General features: G+C 44.2%; 1 protein-coding gene across 2 annotated transcripts in view; it reads right to left on the bottom strand.

Annotated features, from left to right (window-relative positions):
* Positions 1-25937, bottom strand: part of FLT1 (fms related receptor tyrosine kinase 1) — a 199607-nt gene that overhangs the window by 104617 nt on the left and 69053 nt on the right. For both annotated transcript variants that reach the window (XM_062194425.1, XM_062194426.1), the window contains exons 7-10: positions 22483-22657; positions 20984-21101; positions 18417-18586; positions 17854-18013 (exon numbers count right to left, since the gene is read on the bottom strand). In XM_062194425.1, the coding sequence (XP_062050409.1) occupies positions 17854-18013; positions 18417-18586; positions 20984-21101; positions 22483-22657 (623 nt within the window). The remainder of the gene's footprint in view (positions 1-17853; positions 18014-18416; positions 18587-20983; positions 21102-22482; positions 22658-25937) is intronic.

The raw sequence follows: 25937 nt of genomic DNA, 5'->3' as shown, positions 1-25937 counted from the left end.
ACACCATAATGCAAGCCCCTAAAAATGTATATTTTTACACATACATGATTTATAATGAAAAAAAAAAAAAAAACTAATGTAGGCTGAGCATCCCTTAAGGAACTTTGGTGATTTCCACTGGCGATTAGATATCATCCTTGGGTAAAATAACTGAACATGTTGACCCTTATTGGTTAGTGGAGTAGACTGAACTAAAGCAAAATCATTCACTCTCTCCTTTATGGGAGACATTTTAATGATCAAGTTTTAAAATCACACTGTGAAAGCCACTTTGCCATCATTTTCATGATCATTCTTTTCCACGTTCTAGACTGTACCATCCATAAACTCCTGTTTCACTTCCCATCTTACACACACACACACACACATCTGAGTATCTATAACACGCATGTAGATACATGTATACACCTATAGTAGACATGCGCATGGCTCCTTGGGACCGTGACACGCAAGCGCTGAACTCTCTTGTAACTGGAAGAGAACACTTTTAGCTTTCACCCAAGGCAATGAAAAAGGTAAGGGAAGCCCATGATAAAGATGTGAATTTCCTACTCCTGGTTTTCAGGAAATACAAAGAAATACGTTAGGGTAAAGCAAGCCTCGGAGTTTCCCAAGGGAACTACAGTCTCCTGTCTGAGTTCACTCAGAGCTGTGTGGGCTTCTGAGCACACACCCCCCCCCCCAACGCCCAACCCCACATTCTTCCTTCAGCGCGCTAAGGGCAGAAAGCAACTCTGCCAGCCCTGGTCTGGAAGCTATAGGCCGGACTTACCGCCGGCTCCCCCAAATGGAACGGACACGTTCTGTGGCTATTTTCTAATTGCTAGGTTGTTATTTTTCCCTCTTTGTCATTGGAGCCACAAAAATAGAATGTCATTTCGGAGGCTGACTTTATAACAGCACTTGAAAAGAGATTTCGGGGGGGAGGGGGATTTGCCTAAGCCTTAAGAATACATCAAGCTCTTAAGGAAGTAGATTGTGCCATGTTTGAAGATGCAAAGATAATCACGGTGCTGGGAACCGTCTTGAGGGGGGAGGAAGCCGAACAACGAGAGGAAAGCAGCGCTCGCTTCTGATTTCGCACAGGAAGCTCACAGCACCTCCTGCCAAGGCGAGATAAGAAAGCTCTCATGCACTGTTCTGGACAAGGCCACTGTTATCAGGCTCGGGCTGTCCCCTCTGCCTCTCTCCTAAGGAGCTCTAGGACTCCCACCTCCATTTGCATACGGCATGCCAAGGAGGTATTTATAACCAGTGAGAGAGAGGAAAAAAAAATTCTGGGGCTAAGAGTGGATTCCATGTCATCTCTGTCAATTACTCTGCAGCTCACACGACTTAGCTTCAGACTAGGGAGTGACACACATGAAGGAAAAGCCAGCAGCCCGTGACATGTCCAACACACGCAGCTGCGACTCTGAGTGACGTGTCGGCCTGTTTCACTCCAAGTGGGGGCCATCTGCCCTGCTCACCCATCTGCTCTGAATTACTGGTGGTCTTCTCAACACAGCACAGGGCACTGTCCCCCTCCGTGGACGCAGATGACACTGCTGACTTATGTGCTTTGGGCAGATTCTCTCATCCTGGTGGTGGGTTTGTCCTGCTCCTTCCACATTCGTAAATATTTGCCCCCTCTGTGACCAAAGACAGACAGAGGCAGCCTGGAGCCACAGAAAAAGGCAAAGCCAGGGGCCAGCACTGTGGCGTAGTGGGTAAAAGGCAAAGCCAGCCCTGGGCTCAACCCTACAATCTTAACACTGACTGCTGGTAGAATTTCCGCACTCACTTCCGGCTTGTTTCAGGATGTGTGTATGGAACCTTTCCACCGCAGGTAACATGGTATCCATGTGCTCCCATCATACGACGAGAAATCGTCCTACTCCAGCGCCCTTTTGGGTATAGAAATAGAAGTCCTCTCGACTGTTCACCACCCAAACTTACTGCAGTTGGGAATTTAATGTCTCTTTTTTTCTTTTTCTTTCTTCCTTTTTTTTTTTTTTTTTTAGCTCTATATACATGATAGAACTTCTTTCCCAAATCTGTTCAACAGCTCTCATTTCACAGCAAAAGATACGGCATGCCCTATCTGCAGGTAGAGTTTATACTAGAGCGAGATCACGCCGCAGTTCTGGAAGTCTGCTCAGTTTCTGTTCGCCTTCCAGATCCCACACTCGGGACCATAGTGCGCCCTGAGCACCCCTCCATGCTCACCTGTGCTGTTCTCGCCCCACTGGCTTCTCATAGTGCTGCCCCCCCTCCAAGTCCTCCTGTTTTACATCTTCTTCCCCTCTTTAAATCGCAGAGTCTCTTCTTCAAGGGAAGGACTGTGGCGCGGGCTGCAATCCGACAGACCCGTCCAGTCAGGTGAGCGGCAGCCACTGCTAGTACTTGCCCTTGGGCTCTCAGGTAAGAAGATGACAGACTCTGAAAAACTGGGCTGGATGGGTCAGTGGTCACTTAACCTTCACAGAATCTGCCCCCTGGTTTGGTGCCTGCTATGGAACGCGGAACTCCTGCCGTCACTACCCTGTATAAAATTCTCTTTCAGAAATACTTTCCTGCAAGTTTGATAGCCACTCCAGTTCTACAAGGTCTACCCCACAGTCATCAGTCTTAAGTTTGTTTTGTTTCGGTTTTTTTCAAGATCCCCTTTCACCCTGTGATACGTGGTGTCATGCCGACTTGTCTTTCGAAGGCCCCGTTCTGCTCGTGTCTGGCTCCTCGGAAGGGAGATTCAGTGTGCCTGGGCTACTGCTAAGTGCCAGGCTTGGGTCAGGAGCTCCGAGCGTTCATTCCTCCTCAGCCAACTCTCACAGTGCCCCAGCGAAGCAGTCTCAGGATCCCCATCGCACAAGGAAGCCAAGGCTCAGAAAGATCTAAGGCCTTGCTCGAGTTCACAGAGAAAGGGGCAGAGGCGGGATTAGAACCCAGGCCTTCTTATCTCTTCCCATCATGGCTGAGCACAGGCCATCATACAGGGAGACCTGTCTGAACCCGTCCTGCTGTGCTTCCCCGGACAACGTTTGCTCAGGGTCAGTTCTTGCAGAGAAAGGTTCAGGAGGTCCTCTGGATTCGAATTGCCAGTCAGAAAAGCAGAAGAAGGATCCAGTTCTTGGGAAAGGAGGTGGGGGTGGGGCAGAGGTGTACCTTATAATTACATTTCAACATCAATTGGCTTAGCTCTGATGCTAAAACTACAAGAACACTTTGTCTTCTACTGGCTGATAAATTTTGATCACTTCTTAAAAGCTTACAACAAAAATAAATTTCTGTCAGTGTCTTTCCCTGGTAATTTGCTTTTGTTTGCATGATCAATGGGTATTCTGGGGTGACTGGCCTGTTTTCTTAAGAACCCCAATATTTGAAAGAGTAGCTGTAAGGCCAGCGGTGGAACTAGGCTATGTACCTCAACCCCTGATGGCTGTCTATTTGAGCCTGAGCCTTGCCTCAAATGAATGTGCATATTAGATGTATGCATAAAGCACATGCAGTTAGGAAAAAAGGAGGCTCTAGAAAGTTCTACAAAGCCCCAATACAGAGAATGATCTCCCTCTCTCGCTCGCTCTCTCTTTCTTTTTTGGCTGATGAAATCTGAGGACTCTTGTGAACTCTGCTTATCTGTTTAATGGGATTTTACTGCACGCGCTAGAATTGCGATTAGAATCTGTTTGGAAAGAATATTGAATCATTGCAATGGAGGAAACAAAGGGGGAGAGGAGCCCAGGCTGTAAAAGGTCTTGAAAAAAAAAAGAAAGGAAACACGGACCACCTGGAACCCTGCCAGAGGGCAGGAGCGGGACTGGCCCCCCAATCGGGCGCAGCCCTGGAGAAGCGCCCAGAGTGAACACTCCCAGGTCAGCTGCTGCGGGTGCCGTGTCAGAACTCAGCCACGGGGTGTCAGGGCCTTCAGATGAACAGAATCTGCTCCCACTATCTTCTCCACTGCAAATCCAACAAGATCAGAGCGAGGATGCTGGCAGAGAAAGGCGCGGAGCTGGAAGGAGTGTTTAGACAGAATCATTCAGGAAAAGGGCCTGTGCCTTCAGGGGGCCCCCAGGGTCAGGGTCAGGGGATCCCGGAGGAGTGACCTGCTTGGGCAGGGAGAGACCTTATGACGCCCGGGAGCCCATACTGAAAATTACTTCTCTGTCTCCGTGCGGAGGGCGGAGTGGAGAAGCACTTCGGGAACTGTAGGCTCTGGGTCAGCTCCCTGGACAATGGTGGAGGGGATCCAGCGTCCCCCGGCCACCTCTGGTGAGATAACAGCCTTCCCGTGAGCTTCTTGGCTTGCACTGCTTCCTGCTCGCCACGGCTCCGTGGTCCATTCACACTCAGACCAAGGCTGGCTCTCCCAGCCTCTGCATCCCTGCCTCCCCTCTCCCTTCTGCCTGCTGCCATCCTGAGCGCCAGCAAGCCCCCCAACCCCTGGGCCCCTTTCTACCTTCACCCCCTCCCCTCTTTCACACAGTCAGAGTCAGGTCCTGGGGACTCTCCCAACCCTGGGCTTGGGTGGCTCCAAGGGTGGGTACCGACTTGGTTGGTTACACCCAGATATGAGCCAAGGGTGGGTACCGACTTGGTTGGTTTCACCCAGATGTAAGCCTCGGAGAACACCTATTTGTTCATTCATTTTTTCTTCTTAGTGAAGAGCTGACCGGCTGGCTGAGGAAGGGTCATTTGATAAATCACAAATCTTTAGGGAAATGTTAGGAGTGGCTCCAAATAATATCCTTCAACCCATTTAAGAAGGAAGCTTGTAATACTGGCTTTGATCACTCAGAAAAGAGTCTTTCAAGCTATCATTGCATTTTGTTCTCTGTATACAGAGAAAACGAGTGGCTTACTTATTATATAATGGTCAATACTTATTATATAATGGTCAATACAAAAGTATGGGGCTGGGGCCGGTGCTGGGGTGTAGTGGGTAAGGTCACTGCCTGCGGCACTGGCATCCCATTGGGCACCAGTTCGAGTCCCTGATGCTCTACTTCCCATCCAGCTCTCTGCTATGGCCTGGGAAGGCAGTGGAAGACGGCCCAAGTCCTTGGGCCCCTGCATCTGTATGGGAGCCTCGGAAGAAGCTCCTGGCTCCTGTCTTCAGATCGGTGCAGCTCCAGCCATTGCGGCCAATTGGGGAGTGAACCAGTGGATGGAAGACCTCTCTCTCTCTCTCTCTTTCTCTCTCTGCCTCTCGTTTTCTCTGTGTATAACTCTCACTTTCAAATAAATAAATCTTTAAAAAAGAAGGAAGGAAAAAAAAAAAAAGCATGGGCTGGCGCTACAGTGTAGCATGTTAAAGCCCTGGCCCTGCAGCACTGGCATCCCATATGGACTCCGGTTCAAGTCCTGGCTGCTCCACTTCCGACCAAGCTCCCCACTAGTGTGCCTGGGAAAGCAGAGGAGGATGGCCCAAGTGCTTGGGCTCCTGTACCCACGTGGGAGACCTGGAAGAAGCTCCTGGTTCCTGGCTTTGGATCGGCACAGCTCTGGCCATTGTGGCCATTTGGGGAGTGAACCAGCAGATGGGAGACCTCTCTCTATCTTTCTCTCTCTCTCTCTCTCTAACTCGCTCTATAACTCTGTCTTTCAAATAAATAACATAAAATCTTGAAAAAAAAATACAAAAGCATCCAGAATGCCTTTGGGGGTTTAGGGGTGGAGAATCACAGGTTAGTGTGAAAGACAATAGATTTGAGAATTAGCCAGCCCTGAGTTCAAATCATCGTTTCCCAGCTTTCTAATTAGGTATGAATCTGGATAGTAAAATTCCAATTCTGAGAATCAAAGTCAGAAAATTATGCAGAGGACTTGCAACCTTTTTGATTGCCTGAATAACTCTGAAATGTTATCTCTGATCACACTAGCCCAGATAAATCATTTTTAAATCAATTCTCCTTTGGTGGTATGCCATTGGCCAGCGCTGAGGAATGCTGGGATTACCAGTCCCGCGACCCTCACTGCAGCAGACAAGTGGTTGAGGAGTGTGTGTGCTGCATCCCACAGACTACGAGGCAAGAAATCGTTCTCGCCCAGCTCAGCTGCCCGAAAGCTTACACTTCTCTTGATTTGTCTTCATCTTAGGGGCACATTCATCTTCCAAATGTTTGTTTCCTTTCTTCTTATAAAGTACAAGGAGCTCTCAAAGGTTCATGGGAAATGAGAATTATGAGAAAACTTATGTGTAAAGTTCATAATTGTTTGCACCAAAACAACCTTCCTCTTCTAAATTCCATTTTTTTGTTCTCTTGACTCCAATTTTCCACAAACTTTCTGAAGATATCCTGTAAAGCACGTGGCCCATACCTCCATTCTAATCTTAGCTCATTTTCTTGCTCCACCCAGAGCTGCGCGATTTGTGTACTTTTGCGAACCACCTCCCATTCTCTGGGAATGGAAGTGCTTGGAGCACGGTCTACTCCATGGTAGCAGCCCTCTGCTTCCACGCCTGACTAGTTTTCTTTGATTACAGGCTTCAGAAAATAAGCAGAAGGAAAATAGTTTCAGAATCTAAAGAAACCCCCCCTGACATCAGCAGATATTAGGGTGATACCACATGTGCTAAGTTGTCTGACGTGCTTAGCATGGTGCCTGGCATGAGGTCACGAGATCATTCGGGTAATCATTTTATTCTCTGACCACCCTGAGAGCTGTTTAATGACAGGGACTCTGTCTGGCTCATCATTACAGCCCTGTGCTTTGCCTAGTCACCTGGTAGAGCACAGAAGAGGAAGGCACATGTTGCCTGCCATACGCTCGGTTAAGGCCTGAGGGGAAGAGGGGATCCTTAAAGCATGGCCTGGCTGATGCAGATCCAAGCTCGTGGCAGGTGTCAACCCTGCCTTCCCCTTCTTACCTCCAACGTGCTGAGAAAAGGCACACTAGTGACCGTCAAATGACCCTCACACAATCCCCTAAACTAAGCACCATGTCACCGCCTTCAGTGCCTCTCCATTCACCATGATGACTATTAATGAAGACAGGGGATCTCACTGGGCTCTGGATAGACTCGGCTCAGCAATATCTCTGCCTGACAAGTGGATAATCACAGACAGTTTCACACGGAGAAGCAGCTTCTGGTCCAGTGGAAGACAGAACCCTGACCAGTGTGGTCTTCTCCTTTCTTCAAGAATAGGGGGAAAAAAATGGCTGCAAAAATTATGCCAGCACTGTTTTATTCAAATACAAAGTAATTTGCTCACTGATAGTCCACTTAGATGTAAACTCATGTCTCACAGAAGTTACACTACTTAGTTCCTTCAGTTATTAAGGGATGTATGTGTTTATTGAAGAAACGTGTTGAGTTCCTGGAAAAATAAAATGCAATTGAGCACAAGCAAGTGGAATAACAAGATGGCACGTGCCAATACAGACTGAACAAGAGTACATTCAATGAGGATTTGAATAGCTGAGGGAGAGTTCATGAAAAAGAGGAGTTCCAAGCTACTAAGATTCCTCTAGTTTCCTAAGTAGGCTGAGACATCCACCATTTCTGGCCCCATTCTGATTTCTTGGAAATAAGTCGTCATAGAAAGAAGGCAAGCCCCAAAATGCAAGTGTGTTTCCTTGTGAGACATCAACCTAACAGCCTGAATCATCTTGTCAGATTATTTTCCAATCTCACAAGATATTGGTGGGGACGTGAAGCCACTTCAGAGGGAAATGGCTTTGCAGCTGGCGGCCACTTGAAAGCACCAAAAGTACTGGGCAATTCTGAGCAAACAAACTTAGTACTTGCAAGGTGCTACTCACTGGGCCAAGCACTTCACGTAGAATACCTCACTTCATTCATCAACAACCTTATGATGTCACTGCTATTATTCCTTGCATGGACGCAGAAACCCAAACCCAGAGAAGCTATTGTGCCCACTTATTCACAGTCTCTTCGCCATGTCAACCAGGACTGGTTTCCCACCAAGGTCCCTGAACTGATCTGGAAAATGGTAACAGTTTCATCCATTTCATAGACGTTCTGTGACAATTAAATAAGATAATGCATACAGAACACACACCAAGCACTTAACATCATGGGGAGGTGATCAATGAATTCTAGTTATAAAGAAAATAAAATAGAAATCTGAAGCCATCCGTTTTCTCCCAGACATAACCTTCTGTTTGCCTCTAGATAATCTCCGAGTACACATTCTTGTTTTCCTTACTCATTGGAGGACTTTTTTATGTTCACAGAGAGAATTTGCCAATAACGTAGCCGTCAGTGAGTATCTTATGACTAGGCATACGGAGCACTCAAGACCTAAGAGAACAGGATAATATACACCCTTGCAAGTTTTAAAGAAGCCTGAGTGAAATTCCTTGGTCTTGATTTTCAGACACGGAAGGCAGAATTCTGGGGCTGCGACGCACGATGCCCATGATACATGTTGAAGAAGAGCCACAGGAGTAAGACCACCAATAGTGAGTCATGTGAAAGTCCCCCAGTCTGAAACAAGCGACCAGGGAGACTTCTGGGGAAAATATAGCAGACAACCCGGCCCTGGCCATGGATGGTCAGCTCAAGCAGCCTGGCCAGCTGGCTTGATTATCCTGCCTCTATTCAAGAAATCCCACATCAAGTCCCAATTTAGCTTTCTAATTGTGGTTTTCACTTTTGTCTTAACTCAAACCTGATGCACCAACTAAATCAGTCTTCCGGCACAACCTCATCAACTCCTTAACCCATTCCCACCTCCATGCCACTCCCTCACGTCTTTGGCCCACTCCCTCTCCGTGTGACTTGACAGGATCCACCCATCCTTCTACTTCCCCAGGGCTCCACAGGGCTTCCTTTAACCTGCGGCACACACCGCCTACCATCTATGATTGGCCCACTTTCTACAGCCAGGTTCTCAGCACCCCCGTGGAGACGTGAGACAATATTGTAGTAGAAATAACGATAAACAGGACATCAGAGACACAGGTCTCATCCCAGGCTTGCCATTAACTAGCTGTGGGAGTGACAGATAACTGCTGATGTATGAGCGATAGTTTCTCATCTTGCATTAGCTCTTTTTTCTGGTGTGTGTATGTGGGGGGGGGGGGGGAGGGCTATAATTCCAATGTGTTCTTCATTCTAAGGGAAGTAATCCTGGGAGGTGACTGGGTTCAAGGCATGCTGAGGCTGAAATTGGCAGGTTCCATGACCCCAGCTCATTCACTCCATTGAGTATAAACCTTCATGCACTTTCCTTTGTCTTCTTTGGGCCCCTCCTCTTACACTTCCTTCAATTACTCTCCATGTGTCATCTCCATGTAATTATTCAGGAAGGCTAAGTGTGTGCTGAATCTCAATCCAGAACAATAATCCTGAACAATCAGTAAGGGAATGGGACACTCCGGGACACATCAAATGCCCCCAGCTGATGAGAGAGTTACAGAGAGGGCAGTGCTGGGAGGGCCCTTTAACTGTCTGATTCACTGTGCTACTGAGGTTGGTCTTGTCAGACTTGCTCATCCCCTTATGGTTTATAGCTCCTCAAAGGACCTACTTCCATGTGCAGATTTGGGACCCAAAAGACAATTGTGAAATTCGAGCCGAATTCTCCTAATTGCTGCTAACTCATCACTCCTTTTGTTTTGCCAGCCTCAGTGCAATCCTAACTCAACAGGTGGACTCAATCTGAACTCAGTGCTGGTTAGCGCAGATCTGATAGGCTAAGGCAGTCCTCCCCCAAGCTTCCCTGGGAGGACGACTGCCTCTCCCTCTGGGAATGCACAGAAGAACCCTGTGGGACAGCAATGAAAAGAAACCTTCTGAAACACCAACCTGTTCCTCCTCTTTGCTTTCATGCCATAATCTGGGATATAACTCTGAGCTTTGGTTTCCTTGTGGGACAATAGGGGGAATTATGGCCCTTAGATAAAGATGACTGAGTGTTGAGGGCCAAACACAGCTTTCAGCGGATAAAGGGCTCATTCATGAACTGTTTTATAGCTATTACAATCCGGTAGGATGTTGTATTCAAGGAGATAGAACATCTAAGGGGGAGTCTAGAGAACGTATGAAGACACAAGGCTTAGTCACTGGAAGCCTGGTCTAAATCCTTCACACCCTTTTCCTATTCTTAGTCCTCTGTGTCCTGTTTCTTCACCTAAAAGACAGTGATGTTAGGCTGACATCACAAACTAGGTTCAGTATTTTAAGAAATAGCCTACTGGAGCAGGCATTTGGTGCAGAAGTTAAATTCCAGTTTGGGACACCTGCACTCTATATCAGAGTGCATAGTTCATGCTCAACTACTACACTTCCTCTCCAGCTTCCTCCTACTGCACACTCTGGGAGGCAGTAGACGATGGGCTTAAGTAGTTGGGTCCCTGCCACCCATCTGGGAGACAAGGATTGAGTACCTGGTTTCCTGATTTTGGCCTAGCTCAGCTGTAGCTATTACAGCATTTGGGAGAATGGATCAGTGGATGGAAGATCTCTCTCCATCTGTCTCTCTGGCCTTTCAAATAAAGTAAAAGAAAGAAGGAAGGATGGATGAAAAAAAGGAAAGAAGGAAGGAAGGAGGGAGGGAAGCAAGGAAAGGAAGTCTAACAAGTCAATGGAGATACATCTAAAAGGTAGATTTCAAAAAATAGTACGTTTTATAAATGATTTGTTTTATTTATCTATTAATGAAGGATCTTGTGTCAGGACATTAGTTTCTAGGTTCAGCAATGAAAATACTCATTCAATTAAAAAAAAAACAAAAAAACTGTGAATGGCCACAGAGAATGTGAGAGGTTCTTCCAGTCTTCTTAGGGAATCCTCCCCAACTCTGTCATTCTCTCCTGTCATTCCTAATCCTGGGAACTACATTGAATCTTGCTGAAAAGATCCCCACAAAAACCAGCCAGCATAGACTTTCTATGACTCAGCCTTTTTGTTTAATTTAAGACACATAATGAAATATTTGATAGCAATTACAGGAGACAGTTAATTCATTAGAAACAATTATTCATCTGAATCACTATATGACCACGAAGAGTGGGAAAAAGGGGGAAAATCTCACAAAGCATAGACAAGTGGCAAAGAGGCATTTGGCAAATGAACTCGTGTTCTGCTCTCAGGTCTTTGTATGAAATATTAATAAGGGCTGTTGTCCGAACACTCTCATCAGACAGTGTGCACTTCCTCGTGCAGTAATTATATAACAGAATGCAAGAAGTTTCTCATTAGTAAGTGAACATCCACTTCTGGCTTGTGATGAAAGCCTCCTGTATAAGATGGCCAGTTTTATTTGGCTTTGTTCAAGCTCAAAGTTCGGCTAAAGTGGTCTGTGGTCAAGTGGTCTTCTTCAAAAGGTTGATTCAAGATTTTGTTTGTGGCAAATTAAAATTCTCCATTGCATGCCTGATGGGAGCCTGCCATCGCTGCATAGAATATATGTTAAGAGACACATGGAGGCAAACTACGTGTGCACTTAAGAGGAATGTGATAAGTATTAAAACCTGAGGTATGCAATCACATTTCCAAAAGGAAGTCTTCTTAAGTTACTTCCCTCAGACATTTGACCCGCATTTTGCCCCCAGGAAATGTGGATAACTTTTTTCAAAATTGTTAACTTTGATTTTATGGACAGAAAATCAAATATGGGACATAAAACTGTTATAGCATAAAAATAATAGACATTCATGCCAGCAGTTCATTCAATGTGGGTCCTTGAGTCCATTTCTAATTAATTACCATTAACAACTATTTTGTTTTTGTCTTGTTAATTTTACATACCCCACTGATGCACAGAACTACATTTCCTCCAAATGATCTATCCCTAAAACATCCCTAATGATTCAGGCCTTCCTTTCTTTGCCAATTTGCTAATGCAAACAATAGAGAAATGCAATTAAGCAAGCCCTTCTTAGAGTTCCTGGATGCCTCTGCCATTGCATGGTTTTGTAGGCCACCCCCTCCCATCCCCTGGGAGAAAACAGCGAAGCACACTTCACGCTGGAGTGGATGGCTTTCTCGGCCGAGCCCAGTAGAACCCTACTGCTGGGGCTGACGAACAGTGTTTCAGAGAGGGCACATCACATTGTCACTGAGAGTGACAGGGGATATTACTTTCTATTTAACTTCTACAATGTGTAATTACTTTCGACTCCAGTTCTGACCTCCACGAGACTTTTGGAACAGTCCCCTGAGAGTCCAGGTATGTCTGTTAAGGTTTCCTTAGAAAACCCATCATTCAATGCTCACAGTAAAGAAGAATCCTGTACCGCCTCTCCCCCACCTCCCGTGCCTGGAGACTCCGGCACCTTCTCTACCTCCTCAGGGAGCTCCCTGGCAAAGCACCAAATCACGTAAGTGAGGTGCTGGTGCTTATGGGCAGAGAATGATAACATCTTCACCTGTCTGAACTGGACCGCAGCTGGCACAGGTGGTCCCGGTTGGCCCTGAAGAAGTACTGATTGACACAGTGGTGGAGGGGCTGTTGGACTTTTGTTTTTCCTGGGTTATTATCCGCTTCAGAACCAGAGTCAATTCTGTATCCCAGGGAACTACTTACAATGTATGTAGAACTTCTGTTTTTTTTTTTTTTTTCCACAAGCATTCTAATTTCATAAGTTGAAAGTTTCAGTTAATTTCGCACTGCTTCTCAGAGTGAACGGTCAAATGGCCTTACAGTTTGTAAGCAGTCGATGGGACATATCATTGTAGGAACTGGAAAATTATTTTAAGCTTTTTGAAAAGCAGAAAATGTCATTTCAAGTGATTTTCTTATTTAACTCATCCCGAGCTGTGTATTATAAGAAAGGGGAAGCCCGGTAGCTGCCACTTACAGAAGGGGAAATGGAAGCACAGATTAAATAACTGGCCAAGGTCACCCAGAAGTCAGGGTCGGTGCCAAGAATAGAACCCGCTTCCTCGATTCCCAGGTCCCTACTCCTGAGTGTGCCACAGATATGCCGCAGGTACACACACGACTCCTATACGGAATCTCCAAGAACACTTGATGTTTACAATCCAAACCTAAGTGTGAACACCAACGGCGTTTATGTTTTAACACATGGTGGGCGCCTCATAAATATTTATGCAATGAGCAGATGGCAGACAGTATACTTAGACTGAATATCGATGCCACACAAGGTTGGTTTGTAAGAGTGAGCAATGTTAATGCCATAGAAGGAGCAGAAGTGTCTAAGATTTTTACTAGTCATCACCGATTGCTGATAAAAAAATAATATTATCACAAAGAACCCAGTATTGCTTAATAATGTTTTCTGTAGAAGCAGAATGACATGGTATGTTTCAACTCTATCTATTAAAACTGACCATTGTTATTTATCACTCTGGGATGATGGCTGTGGTAGTTAGGTGGGGGGAGAGAGGATTAAAGTAGCCGTGACCTAAAAGACGTGTGCCAATCGAAACAAGACTGTAGGCCTTCAACCTCCCTCCAGGGAAAAAAGTCAAATACGTTCAATATTTTTAAAAGAGGCCTTAGTTGTTTTTTTTTTTTTTGGTTTGTTTGTTTGTTTTGTTTTGTTTTTTTTAAACAGAGGGAACAACCTTAGAAAGCACTGGGTAGCCTCTGGACACTCACGGGGCAGCGATCCGGGCAGAAGCCGGGTCACTACCACACATGGACCCCATGCCTTGGGGGACCACGGGTGCTGAAGCACCTCCTGAGGTTCTTCCTGAGAACACAGACCCTGTGAGCCACAGAGCAGATGCACGGTGTCCAGGCTTTTCCTTCCCTGGCCTCTCGGGGTCTCCAGACCACTCCTCGCGGTCCTCACAAAGGGGCCGCTTCCCCCCAGTCCTAAGCTATTCCGTGTTCTTTTGCGGACCAAGCGCTTGGCCAGGGCGAGCTTATCTGAACAGAGTTTCCTCCGAGTCTGCACCCAGCCTGGCTCAGAGGGAGCTCAGCGAGGGTAGCCCCGGCCCGGGGCGGCTGGCATGTATGGCTTCCCTCTCCCGGACGCAGGGAGGATGGGCGTTCTAGAAAGCAAAGGCGGCCCTGCAGAGCCCACACGCCCACTCTGCTCTACCCCAGCCTCGGGCAACTCACGAGGCGAAACCACTTCCTCCGTGCCAGGAAACCACGAATGGGTCCGGCCACGCGGACACGGAGAGTTGCCTCATCCCATGACACCCCTCCTTCCAGCTTTCCTTCTACTTTGGCCTTACGCTTCTGTAGTTCTAGAATTTCTCTCCTTCTGAAAAGTCACACCTTGCATTTTCCTCAACTCTACTGCCATTTCCTCTTTCCAGCCATACTAAAATTCTGCTTCTAAAAGTGCAGCAGCGTTGCGTTTTGCTTCCCAAGCGTGAGTTCGCTTCTCAGAAGTGCTGAGTGAAATTTCTCACTGTTGTGAAACTAGCTCTCTAGCAGGCAGAATTTTCCTTTCCAGTTCCTTAACAGTTCTTGGGTCTTACTTACAGAAACGTACCCTGCCCCTACCCACACCAGCAATAATTGCAACCTCACAGTTCAATGGCGTATCTATCCCCAGTACACTAGCTTGGGCCACATAGCCTCTCTGAAGTGTGTGCAATCGTCTTGATTTTGTATGGACAGAAGCTGTGAACTCGACATGTGAAAAGCATCACCAGGGGACTTCACACAGTCCACGGACAACATTGAATTCAATGACAACTTTATGTATTCAGTCTCATTTTGGTACAAAAAAAAAAAAAATCGAAATCCATGTACAGGTTTTTCATAAAATGCATTCTGCATGGATTATTTGAGGATCCCTTTATATATATACACACACATATATATGTATATGTATATATATGTATATATACATATGTGTGTATATATAGGTATATATATGTGTGTGTATATATATATATATTTCAATTCTTTTGTACCAAAATAAGCTTGTCTTTTTCATTCCATTTTCCATGAATTTTCTGATGTATCCTTGTATAAGCTCAACACCATTCGGGATGCTCCCTAGACCCTAGGTTTATCCCAAGCTAACATGGAGCAGGTTTAGGAATATCTATTTAGAAATCTGTCCCAGTTGCTGAAAATTGTCCCAGTTGCTGAGAAAAATTCAAAAATTTACCTCATTCAGTGTTGATACCTGAAGCTCGTGTTATTAAACATTCAAAAGAAATAGGCTGGTTCTTCTACCACTTTACCATCCAGATGGGCAGAAAAGTACAACAGGGGAAGATTCTGTTCTACTTTTCAGCTCATTCATTAGCTGTGTGAGCTTAAAGGCAACCATCCTTCCATGACCCCCTAATGTTTTATAAGAACAAATTCTTGGCAAAAACTAAACCAAAATATTATTCAGTTAAAATAGCGTACTTGCATAAAATCCTTTACGACATTTTTCAAAAGAGGACATTTCTAGTTGAACAGTAGTTATAATAGTTTACACATATAATTACTTATTTATTAGACTCCCAGAGATTATACAGTGCAAGTCAGAATGTGTTTCGATATTATCTTATATTAAGTAGCTGGTCATATTAAACCAATTAATAATTTTGAACTATAGCAAACAACAGTGTAGCCTCAAAAGTAATGTTTTTGGCTCTGACCATATATAGATGTGCCCTTTAAGTAGAGATAAAATTATTCTCCATATTGAAGAGTAATATATAAATGTATATATAATAATTATCCAATCTCTTGACAATCATATTTAGATACTATTATGCAAACATGTCACTATAGAAAAGTCAGTGGAACAGAATCTCTTATTCATTTGCTGCTAATATTCCTGTCTACAATGGAATTTAAGTTAATCTAAGTATATAAAAATATGTTTATATTTGAAAAATCTAGAAATTAAAGAGGCTTTATGAACTGTAAATTTTGACTTTTCTCTCTCTGAGAGGATGAAACAGAGTTGCTGGATTTGTTTCCTAGCATCGCAAAGTCCCACGCATATTTCTGAAATCTTTCTAAGTCAAATGTACTGATTTAACCTCAGGCGCCACATCCGGGCCTGACACATGTAAGCTACTCAGCCAGTATCTGCTTACTAAAGATGGCGAGTGTCTTATGGACGTGCATATTTATGGCGTATAATTTCCAGCAACAACATATTAAAGGAATAAGCTAGCACAGTTAAGGCTTTCCTTTCTGATCCATCTTGTGAGTAGTCAAAAATTGAATGCCTTTAACAGAGGCCAGTTCAAAAAATCAACAAATGTGAAAAGTGCTGCTCCGAGTCTTGCAAGAATGCCTAAAGGAATGAGACATCTTTTCTGGCCTTGGTGAGTTGGCTGATACTGTGGAGGAAAGATCCCACGCATCACAAAGAGATGAAGAGAGGCCATGGTTACAAGGTTTCACTTCAGCTGGTCTGACTCTCAAATCCTATTTTATTAGCATCCTTCAGCTCCAAGCTCATAATCATATGTTCTATCACTCATAATTGTTATTTTCTAACAGTTACTAACTATAGTCTTAAATAGCATTGAAATTTTAAGCATAATACTGTCAAAAGGAAAGTTTTGAAATATCTATAAAAGTCTATGTAATTTCACAAAAAATTAACTCTATGCTTTGAGCCTAATCTAACAGCTTTAATTATGTAGTTATTTTTTAATTTATTTGCATGCTAGGTTAGTACAAGTATTAAGACCTCTGAGGGTCTATAAGTATTGATGCTTGCTCCAAATTAGCGAAATAATACCAAATCTCAGATCTCACTTGCTTGTCAGGTTAAATATCCAAAATAGTAAAGAAAGAATGACAGACTTGCAAGTTCTCTGTATTCCTATTTTTAGAAAATGACATTGAAATGGGAAATCAGACATGTGTAAACACTACTTCTCAAAATTTCCAGAACTCACCAGAAACTTTCCACTCTCCGAGTGATGCACCCTAAATAAAAGCTTAAAACACAAGATGAAGAACTGGAATTGTGGGAAGAATCTAGAAAGCCAAGCAGCCACTTGTATCTGTTTATGTTAGAATTATGCCTTGTTTATTTTTCATCAAACTATCTTTTTTTAACAGAAATTTTCCCGAACTCCGTGCTATAGTAATTAAAAGCAGTTAAAATATTTTTGGCATTAATGATGATTCTTAGATAGTTTCACTAATCTCTTATTGTTGGACCTATCAGTTCTATTCCTGTTCTTCAAATGAGCTCCCATGAACTATCATTAGTATCATCCTTCTAGACTAAACAAAAAGGGGAAACAGCAAACAAGGCCCAGTGGTCAACAGGATGCGAGGAAATGCTACACAATTAGCAGAAGGTAGGGATGGCAGCATGCACAGGCCACCAGGCCTGGTGAGCAGCCCTGACCACACAGAGGTGGTCTCAGTTAGATGACAGCTTAGACAGAGACAAGCATGTTCACACTGAGGGACCCAACAGTGGTGCAAATGGAGTGCTGTTCAGGCTGTGCAGGAAAAAGTGAGTCTGAATGAGGCAGGCAGGAGGGTTCCCAGAGAAAGTGACGCAAGAGCTGAGCTTTGGAGAGAGCCTTAGGGGACAGACAATGGGTGGAAGTGCATTTCAGGTAGTTGGAAGAGCATGAGCAAAGTCCATAAGTAGGAAACAATGATCATCAGTGTAGGGAAGATCTTGGATCCTATCCAGTGAGAATGAGGTGACGAATAGGAAGACCGGGAGCTGACAGCGGTGGGATGGCCAACATCCACAGAGCCTCACTTGAGGACCCAGAGAACTCTAACGTAACAAGCTCATGCGGTGACCTTAATTCTGAGCATGTGCTCCAAAAACTGGAAACCAGAGCGAGAACTTATGAAAAGGGTAGCCGATATCAAGGTGTGACTACTACAGAAGAGTAACTGATGTCTACATGTTTCCAAGGCAGGGAAAGCCTTTGCCCCCAGTATATTTCACATTCCATGTGCAAACTCCCATCGGTGTCCATTAAAGAATCTTAATGTTCAATTTCTTGAGACTTAGTCAAGATCCAAGTGTTCCTACCTTGCTTTGGAATGATTATGGTTACAGGGGAGCCAGAACCACTGGATTGTAGGTTGAGGGACGCCATAGACGGTGCAAGTCAGGATTTGTCTGCTGCCCAGTGGGTAGAGAGTCGGGTCTGGAAATGACGACACGGCCTTTTCATAAATCTGGGGCTTTACTGGAAACGAGATGGAGAACAGGACAGAGGTCAAGGGTTGTTATGATGTCCTCCTGGGCCACACAACGACCACAGCCCCCCTGGTGTTGATGTCAGGGGAAACAACAACACAGTAAACTCTACATTTGTCAAGAAGACACCAGCAGGAAAAAAATCGAAGTGTTTTGAGAGCAGTAATAATTTGATTCCATGGTATGCACCTATGACCACCATTACAAAAAGTCACATTGCCTATGGAAGATAAGCAAACATGAACTAGCAATGATGGAAAAAGAAGAGGTTTTCATAAAAATTATTTCACATTTTTTTCCTTTGCTGTTCTATACTGATTTTTTTGTACTTGCTAATTTTCTGTAATGTCCCTCTGCCCAGAACCAGAAGAGAGTATGAATGGGAAACTTACCATTTACAATTAGAGTGGCCGTGAGGTTTTTAGACACATTTTGCTCCTTTAAGCGCAGCAAGATGGTGTAATCGCCTGCATCCTCTGCAGTTACATCTTTGATAATTAATGAGTAGCCATGGACCAAATAGCGAGCAGACTTCTCAGTGACAGGTGACCCGTCTTTTAACCTGTGGTGCAAAGTGTCATCAGTAGCCATCTCATCTGCCGCTCAGATATCCCCTGGTAACACTGTCATTTAAGTTGGGGTGTTCAAGTGATCGGTTTTGAGCCTTTGATCATCAATGTTGATTTGAAAAAGAGAAGCACCTTGGAAAGGCACTAACTTCCCCGTGAAGGTCTGTGTGGTGTTGAGACTGGGGAGCACCTCATTTACCTTAGCAAAGAGGGAGTTGTAAACCAAGGGACGAAAGAAAAGCCATGGGTTAATGTTCCCAGCGGGATGCTGGTGGCCACACTGGCTGCAGTATTAATCCTCAGGCACCAGCTCTGATCCCACCCGAGATGTTTTCCAGAGTTTTCCATGAGGCTCCAATCGGCTCTACAAGGGCCATTGTAAGATCAACTAGATCATTTCTCCAGATAAAAATAAAAATAGATTTTCCCATTGTGGTCTCATGTGGAGTTCTTATTAGCTATACAAATGGTCACACCAGTTGTCCCTTTCATAAATGTAGTGAGATCAACACCATCAAGATTACCCGCCCCCAGGAAGAACACAAAAGAAACAGAAACTTAAATTGCAAAAAATTTAAAATACATAATCAATGTTGTGTTATCATTTTATTGTATACAGACCTGGATACTCTGCCAAGTTTGAACCTCTGTTTTCTAGACTTTTCTAGACTTTTCTAGAGTTCTCAGTGTCTCATTTTATATATATATATAAAATTAGGCTCATATATATTATTGGGCACATATATATATTATATTATTAGGCACAGTTCTTTTAATGGGCACTTTAGATTCTTTAAGCATTAGTTGTGTTCTGTATCAGGGTGTTATATCAGAAATGGTATCATAACCATGTATATACAAGGGTACTTCAAAAAGTTCATGGAGGGGCCAGTGCTGTGGCATATGAGAAAAAAGCTAACACCTGTGACGCCGGTATCCTATGTGGGCGCCAATTTGTGTCTTGGCTACTCCATTTCCAATCCAGCTGGGAAAGGCAATAGAAGATGGACCAAGGGTTTGGGCCCCTTTCCTGCATAGGGGAGACCTGGATGAAGCTCCTGGCTTTGGCCCAACGCAGCCTTGGTTGTTGCAGGTATTTGGGGATTGAATCAGCAAATGGGTGGTCTCTGCCTGTATACACACACACACACACACACTTATATATGGGGTTTGGGTGCAAATATTGAAATCCAGACATAATTTTTTCATCACAAACATTTTTCATGAATTTGTTGAAGGCCCTTTGTCCTGCAAATAAATTCTTGTGACTACAAGCTCTCAATTCCCAAGCAGTTAAAATAACTATACTATATTTTGTGATTACACATCTATCATCTTAGTGGTATTTTAAATTAAATTATCTCCCTAACAAGTGAGCCTTTCTGAGGTGAGCTGAAGTTGTCCTGAGGCTCTTACTGCTTACTCCAGAGGAAATCTGCTCACACATGAGGATACTGAGGCATGAGCATGATACCTCCTGGAGTCAGGACATCTCTATTCAAAATGTTGTTCCCATGAGCCAAAAATTAAAATCCCTTTTCTACTGTGATGGTATGAAAGCAGAGTGCAAAGTTTAATTTTCCCCTTTAATTTCCTATTAAGTATTTGAGGAAACTGAAAACAGGCATTACCCTCGTGATATTGGAAGCCAAATAAGCTCTGGTTGACAAGGTTCTAAAATACACCACTTCTGTATCATACAGACTGCTTTCCTAGTCAATTTTGCATTATACCCTTTGTTTAAAATGTAATGACCTGAGCCAATGGTACTGGCATTTAAAAGTAATTTCACAAAATAATTGCAGGTTATAACCAGATTACATTGTTCTATACCAATTGTTGTCTTAGTGGATTTTTTTTTAAATATAACTGCTTGAAGAGTTTCTGAATATACAATCTTTGAGCAAAGTAAAACTTAATTCATTCAAGTAGGTCCATCCAACCTCTCGTGCAATGAGTAAGTCTTGTGCCTATTTATGCTGGTTTGATTGTAAATCAAGACTGGACCTCTCAAGCCAGCTGTGTATGAAAGAATGATTTTCAGCATCGTCATTACAAGAGCCCACTTCTTCAGGGTTAATAGAGCGTGTTACACAGTCATGATGCGTCCTAGTCATTGCCCAGCATCCCATTGAGAGAATGCTGACCTCATAGGAAGGCTTAGAGATGCAGAGGCTGAGAGGCAGGGACAGCCTGACTAAACTGAGCGCCCAGGACACCCTCAGCCCCTGTTGCTTCCTGCTTCGTGATCTCCCTCCACACTCCCTACACCCCGAAATCGACACCGTGCCCAGCTCCCTCTTGATCTTTGCTCCAAGTCACTGGGCTTTCACATCTTCCTACTTAACGAAGCCTATCTTACACGGACAAGAAAATAATCAGGGTCTTACCATATAACTTCTGGTGAGGGAAATGCCTTCACTTTCATGGAGAGCCGGTAAGACTTCTTGCCTGCTACAGTTTCATGCACCTGCTGTCTCCGATGTTTCACAGTGATGAATGCTTTGTCTTTCAAAGGAAAGGTGATAAGTACATTAGAAGAGAGCACATTTATATAAACAAAACCTCACTGCTTCATTAAGAGAGAATGCAAGTAATGAATAAACAGCTGAATTAGATGGAGCCTGACAATGAGACCAAATGTTGATCCATGAATACAACAGTACTTCAAAGAGTTCATGGAAAACAGAGTTAAAAAGATGTTTATTCTGCAACAAAAACATTTGAAATCCCTGCATAATTTTCTCCTAATTCTTGTTTTCTGTGAAAGTTTTTGAAGATCCCTCCTAATTCAAAAGCAACCTGATGAAATATTTTCAAATCAAATGGTAGCAAGTCCAGCAGACATAACACAGTGGGAGAACTACAGAAACTGAAACACCTTGAATAACAGGAAGTGGAGGAGAGGGGCTTTCTAAAAATCTACCCAGCCAATCTGAATAAGATTGGAGAAAGTTGTTCTAGATACCCTAACAACTAATTTGATATTTTGTAAAAATCAACTGGAGAAAGTCAACAAGACATGAAAGGCTTTGGGTAAAATTATTCCATAATTTCCGCTCTTCACACTGTTTGTCTTTCTTGTTTTTATTAAAAAATACTTAGTCATTTAATTTCTTATTTGAGAGAGAGAGAGAGATTGATTTTCTACTGGTGATTCACTCCCCAAATGGCTGCAATAGTCAGGTTAGGGCCAAGAAGAAGCCAAGAGGCAGCAGTTCCATCTGGGTCTCCCACATGGGTGGAAGGGGCCCAAGTATTTGGGTCATCTTCCACTGCCTTCCCAGGTGCAGTGTTTAACAGGGAGCAGGATTGGAAGCGGAGCAGCTAAGACTCGAACCGGCACTCTGAAATGGGGTATTGGCATTACAAGAGGCAGCTTTACTCACTAAGCCATAATGTCAGCCTCATGTTTTCCTTTTCAACATGGGGATAAATAAGGAATTTGAATATTGGAATTAAGTGACAATATCAGGATTTCATGATAGTAAAACCAGGGTTAAAATAACATTAATTCAAATAATTTATCATACCACATTTTTATTTCACTAATTCATGGTAGTAACTGGGAGACTTTTTCCCCAGAGAATAAAAATAAAACTGATCTCCATTTTCTAGAGCACTAAAAGAAGGATTCTGAAGGCATTTTCTAACTGCATTATTACCCCCAGTAAACTTCTAAAGAAAAGGGTGTTCAGTGCAAAAGTCCTAAATTTAAAGACCACTTAATCTGGGCTCTCTGGGGCAGGGATAGGGAGGAGGCCGTGGCAAAGCTCTGTTCATTCATGACAGTGAAGAAATAGAAGAGAAATGTCACTTGTTTGAGACCCAGACAGCCCCAGTGACTGGAGAGCACGGTGCGAGTGGGCAGGACTGCTCCACGGCTTACCGTATACATGCACTGAGGTGTTGGCAGATCTGAACGACGGTCCGCTCTTCACTTGACAAGTGTAAAGTCCTTTGTCTCTGTTCTGCACTTGATCAATAACAAGAACACTGTAGAATACATTGGCATGGACACTGCTTTGGTCAATTCGTTGCCTGACAGAAGCCCTCTTACTTGTCTAAAAAGGAAACACGTAACAAATGTAGAAGTCATGATCCTTATGCTTAAAGGGATAGCATTTAGTATTTCTCAGAGCAATTAGTTTGACAATAGCCTCTTTTTATATGCTAAGAAGCATATCAAACTCACCAAGACTGAGCAGGCCTTTAGCCTAGCCATACTCCCAGGTCCCACATTAGAGGACCTTGGGTTCAAGACACAATTCTGGTTTCTTGATTCCAGCTTCTGGCCAGTGCAAACCCTGGGAGACAGCAGGTGATTGCTCAAGTAATTGGGTCCCTGCCACCCACTAGGAAACCTGAATTGACTTCCTAGCTCCCAGCTTGGCCCTAATCCAGCACCAGCCATTGAAGGCATTTGGGAGTAAACTATATATATAATATAAAATATATATATATAATATATATATATAATAAAAACCCTACAAAGAGCAAGATGTTAGGAAACTAACCTCTGTCTAGATATGCATTTACTTAGCACTTAACTTTCTTCAAATAAAATTTCTCATACTTATTTGCAAATGCTTTTCTTTTTTTTTTAAAGATTTATTTATTGATTTGAAAGTCAGAATTACACAGAGAGGGAAGGAGAGTCAGAGAGAGAGAGAGGTCATCCATTTGCTGGTTCACTCCCCCATTGGCTGCAATGGCCAGAGCTCGCAATAGTTTTTCACAACAACCAAGGGAGAGTGGTAAGGTTATCATCCTTTCACTGATGGAGAAACTGAAGCAACAGAGACTCCAACCAACGTAGGCTAAGAACTCAGGTCTTGTAGTGCTTCTCCTCCAGCATGTATACCTCTCTTAATGGTAACCTGTTAAGAGAACAGGCAAGAGGCCACAGACAAACCTGGGCAATAATTATCCTCAGTTTCTCTTCTTTAACTTTTTTTTTAAGATTTATTTATTCATTTTGAAAGTCAGAGTTACAGAGAGAGTGGGAGAGACAGAGAGAGAGAGAGAGAGAGAGAGAGAGATCTACCATGTACTGGTTCACTCCCCAGATGGCCACAATGGCCAACGCTGGGCCAGGCCAAAGCCAGGAGCCAGGAGCCAGGAGCTTCACCAGGGTCTCACACTTGGAAGCAGGGGCCCAAACACTTGAGTCACCATCCACTGCTTTTCCTGGGCCATTAGCAGGGAGCTGGATCAGAAGTGGGGCAGTGGGGACATGAACTGGCATCCACGGGGGATGCTGGAGTTGCAGGTGGTGGCTTCATACCACAAAGCCAGCACCAGCAGTGTTTCTCTTAATAAATCACCTTCCCACTCTTTTGCTAAAAATGGGAAGACTAAGGTAGTATCATCCCAGTTCACTCTGTGCCATGTTCAAGAAATTCTACCAAATCATAGCAAGTGGCTCTGGGGACATCCAGAGCCATGGAGGAGTTTAACCAGTGTGCAGCAGGTGCTGTGCCAGGTTGATCTCAGAGACACCCAGCAGACAGGCCCGAGGCTCAGCAGTCTGTATGGTCACCACGACTTCACGGCTTTAAGATGAGATCACATTGCTCTCCTCCTCTTATCTAGTTAGCATTACATTTTCTAGTGTATATGTAATTTCCTCATCTCAATCCTTCCTCATGGAGGGGTGGGGAATGGAAAAAAAGACTTGGGAAGCTGTCGAGACTGATCTTTGCATCCTAAACTTAGCTCTTTGCTGTGCCATGTCTGATAAACTTCAACCAACTTGTCCCTTTAGGTCTCTCGGTACAGGCACATGTCCCAGCCATCTTGTTCATTCTCAGCACTAACCAGAGGTAAAAGCTAATCACGCTCATTAAGAGTCAGAGAACTGAGGCTGGCACTGTGTCAGAGTGGGTAAAATCGCTGTCTGAGATGCAGGCATCCTACATGGGTGCTGGTTCGAGTCCTGGCTGCTCCACTTCCCAACCAGCTCCCTGTTAATTGCCTGGGAAAAGCAGTGGAAGGTGGCCCTGCAACCTATGTGGGAGACCCAAGTGAAGCTTCTGGCTCCTGTCTTTGGCCTGGCTCAATCCTGGCTGTTGTGGCACTTGGGGAGTGAACCAGTAGATGGAAAACCTCTCTGCATCTTTGTCTCTCTGCCCACCACTTCCCCCATAACTCTTTCAAACAAATAAAACTTCATTTAAAAAAAATAGCATCAGAAATCAGACCATAACAGACCAGGGGACTTTTTGCACCCCCTTTTTATATGAGCATTACTTCTTTTTATTTTTTTTAAAGATTTATTTATTTGAAAGGCAGAGTTACAGAGAGGCAGAGGCAGAGAGAGAGAGAGAGAGAGAGAGAGAGAGGTCTTCCATCTGATGGTTCACTTCCCAGATGGCCGCAACTGCTGGACAGGCACCGATAAGAAGCCAAGAGTCAGGATCTTCTTCCGGTTCTTCCATGTAGGTGCAGGGGCCCAAAGACTTGGGCCATCTTCCACTGCTTTCCCAGGCCATAGCAGAGAGCTGGATCAGAAGTGGAGCAGCCAGGACTTGAACCGGTGCCCATATGGTATGCCGGCACTGCAGATGGAGGATTAACCCACTGCGCCGTAGCGCCAGCCCCAACATACACATATTTATTTTTTAAAGACATTTATTTATTTATTTATTTGAAATTCAGAGAGAAAGTTACACAGAGAGAGGAGAGGCAGAGAGAGAGAGAGAGAGAGAGAGAGGTCTTCCATCCACTGGTTCACTTTCTAATTGGCTGCAATGGCCAGAGATGAGCTGATCCAAAGCCAGGAGTCAGGAGCTTCTTCGGAGTCTCCCACGCAGGTGCAGGGGCCCAAGCGATTGGGCCATCTTCTTAATGCTTTCCCAGGCCATAGCAGAAAGCTGGATTGGAAGTGGAGCAGCCAGAACTGGAACTGGCACCCATATGGGGTGCCAGCACTGCAGGCGGTGGCTTTACTCGCCACACCACAGCACCGGCCCTGGGCACTACTTCTTTTTCTTTTCTGCCCAAGTTTGAGTTAACATTGGTGTAATTTCTGCTTTGGAAAACAACTGTGTTTTGGAATTGGTTTGTTCAGTACTGCAGCCACCAGCCACATGTGGCTATTTAGGTCAAAATTTAACAAAGCTAATCCCACTAGGCCACGTGTCAACCACTCTGCAGCCATAGATAGCACAGATCTGGACAGCACAGATGGACCATGTTTGCTTCACAGGAAGTTCTCCCGGACAGTGCCACTTTAGATAATTTGCATTTCATATCCGATATACTTACTTACAGTAGCAAAACTACCAGGAGAGATTTGATTTTGATCAGAACCCATAAAATATTTCTCCAAGTCATAGAATC

Source organism: Lepus europaeus, chromosome 6, assembly GCF_033115175.1.
Source record: "Lepus europaeus isolate LE1 chromosome 6, mLepTim1.pri, whole genome shotgun sequence".
In the NCBI taxonomy this organism is placed as follows: domain Eukaryota; kingdom Metazoa; phylum Chordata; class Mammalia; order Lagomorpha; family Leporidae; genus Lepus; species Lepus europaeus.
Note: the sequence above shows the minus strand (reverse complement) of the source record. Positions and strands in the feature narration are given on the sequence as shown.